Raw genomic sequence first — 2,628 nt, 5'->3', positions numbered from 1 at the left:
TACCACGGTCTGCAGTGAGAAACTGGCAGAGATGAAGGGGCACCTCCATTCAGGATATAAGCCAGCTGCTCTCTAGTGGGCACATCGTACTTTGAGCCATAGATTTTGCAAAACCAGCTACTACCAGGAACTTCAGATGAGAAAGAACAGGAACAGACAGACATTAGATCTGACCCAGCAGGGTACTACGTATGGTTCTTTCACAGCGTGTTACTCTCCCAGCAGCATAGACTTTGATACCAGCCCTGAACCAAATGAAGGCCCCATACTCCATAGCATTGAGAGAGGGAGGGGGTATATCTGGGGGGGGCACGACACAGGGACAAGGAGTCCTGCACACATTGGTATCAGCCCTATATAAGGCAAAGCACAACAGCATCACGTAGCAGAGCTCTCTGAAAGCAGAGAGCACTGGAATAAATTCAAAAATAAATCTGCAAAATGCATTGGACACAGACACAAATGTAATTAGCCAGGACGGTGCTTGAGACAGTTTGCAAACCCCTGCAGGTCAAACCCTCATCTGTAAATCCTGGCATGCCTAAGTGCTGCCGTTCCGTGCTTGCTAGCATATAGATGCACATCTCCTTTTCAGCACCTGCTACCAAAGGATCTCAGAAACACATTACAAGAACAAAACGATTTCTCCCAAGAGCTTTCAGGTTGGTCTCTTATCACCACTCATTTTCCACTGGGGGCTCAGAGTGTCTTACCAAGGTCATCGGTACGTTCAGGACTCAGTCAGAGCAGAGCAGTCTCTGTGCTGTAACTTCAGTGTCTGTGGCCATTCACAAAAGCAGCTCCTAGTTGCTAGGGCACCGAATCGAACTGATATACAGATAGAGTATTCTTAGTGGTCTTTCAAGTTCTGTTTTAGAGCCCAGTAGATCCTTCATCCTCTGAAACACTGTCCACCTACCAGAGGGGGTCACAGTCATTTCTTCCTTGAAGCTAAAGCCTCATGGGTGGCTGTCACTCCAGGGGTAAAGGTAAAGCTGCTCGGGACAGACTCTGAACTTCTGACAAGTCAAACTGCATGCCAGACTGCTCAGCAAAAGGATAAGCAACTGTGGAGGATGGGTGCAAACATTAAAATGAAAAGGGGAGAGAATCTCCCAGAGAAGGGGACCAGACAGAGAAAATGAGCTGTCCTTCTTCCCCACAGGCAAGCCTCCCTAAGCTGACCTGCCCGCCCTGGTGCTCAGCAGAAGGGCAGAACCAAGAATGAAGACCACACTATGCAGCGTGGCTTCTTCCAGCCCCCAAGAGCTCTCACAGCCCTTAAATATTCCTGCAATGCCAAGACCAGAATAAAAACTAGGACCCTTCTGGCCAGAGAGGATCCCTCAGAACTTCCTGCATTCATCTGACATGGGCCAGGGCTCTGTTTAATGCTTTCTGAGACAGGTAGCGTGGAAGCTGACTCTCTCATAGCATTGTAACGCCACCAAACAATCAGGTGAGATGCTGGCTCTTGCCTTCTCCTTCAAGTGCAAGAGCACCAGTTTGCTGCTTTCCTGAGGACACTTAAAAAAACACTCTTTGCCTCATGTCCCCCAGAGCAGCTGTCTCAAGTGGCAGCTTTATTTCCCCTGCTCTCTTTTTTGCAACTTTCCTGCTGGACAAACTTGTGTGCAGAATGCTGCAAAGGCCAGCAGGAAGGGACTCCTCTCTTACGGATCATCAAGGAACAAAGAAAAGGATCTTCCTTCAGTACTCTGGATTCAGGCCATAAAGAGCTCTCCAAGTGCAGTAAGCATATCCCATGCCTTGGAGCGTGGTGTCTCTGAAGAACTCCTATGAGCACTGGTCTGTTCCTATCGCAGAAGTGGGGAGGCTTCTGCATGGGCATGGACTGGGAGCTGAGATGAGCATGGCTGCCATGGAGAAATGAAATGAGAGAGGAGATGAGGACGAGGGAGGGATGCACAGACTTGGCATGGGCTGGTTTGATTTCTCTCACCCTTGTGCACTGCAAGCAGCGGAGCAATGGTGCTCTGGTGCCAGACGGTGATTAGTAGTGTCCAGGGCAGAACTATCAGCACGATAGCCAGGATGTCTCGTCTCTTCGGCATCTCCAAGACTGACTGGACCCACAGCTCCTCATTACCTGACAGTGAAAACCCCAGAGACAGAACAGCAGAGCACATGGAGAACAGAAATAAATGGGCAAGAAGGAACAAGGACAGAGAGAGAGAACGCGAGAGAGGGAGAGAGCAGCAAAGGCGACACAACTCGTAGGTCTTACCAGTGCTTACAACCCACCCATTGCAGAAGCAGGTTTGGAGGGGCCTCAGCTGCTGAGACCAGGAGCAGGAGGGCACTTCTACAGGACACTGCTGGAGTTGCCAGCAGGAACCTCAGGGACTCCTTTGGAAGGAAACCTGCAACACAGAGCAAAGGTGAGTAGGTAGAGAAAAGAACTAGGGAGCTGTTCCACAGAGTTCACAAATCTTCCTCAAGAAGAGCAAATCAAACTGGGGCAGTGAGTGACAGAAACGTGTCCCAGCCCTCCAGGGAGAGATGCCTCCTGGGTGTCCAGAGCCTTGCTTTCCTCTGCATCCACTTGTCAAGCAAGTCCCTTGCTTCAGCCAAGCAAAAGTTGCTCAGTGCCGCAGCGTCTGAACC

At 50.2% G+C, this 2,628-nt stretch overlaps 1 protein-coding gene across 1 annotated transcript in view; it reads right to left on the bottom strand.

The window, feature by feature from the left end:
• The window catches only part of B3GAT1 (beta-1,3-glucuronyltransferase 1), a 13,504-nt gene extending 11,399 nt beyond the window's left edge, over positions 1-2,105 (bottom strand). The window contains exon 1 of the mRNA XM_035897470.1: positions 1,964-2,105. Within this exon, the coding sequence (XP_035753363.1) occupies positions 1,964-2,075 (112 nt within the window). The 5' untranslated portion in view covers positions 2,076-2,105. The remainder of the gene's footprint in view (positions 1-1,963) is intronic.
• Positions 2,106-2,628: the final 523 nt, after the last annotated feature.

This window comes from Egretta garzetta, unplaced genomic scaffold, assembly GCF_000687185.1.
Source record: "Egretta garzetta isolate BGI_Z169 unplaced genomic scaffold, ASM68718v1 scaffold207, whole genome shotgun sequence".
In the NCBI taxonomy this organism is placed as follows: domain Eukaryota; kingdom Metazoa; phylum Chordata; class Aves; order Pelecaniformes; family Ardeidae; genus Egretta; species Egretta garzetta.
Note: the sequence above shows the minus strand (reverse complement) of the source record. Positions and strands in the feature narration are given on the sequence as shown.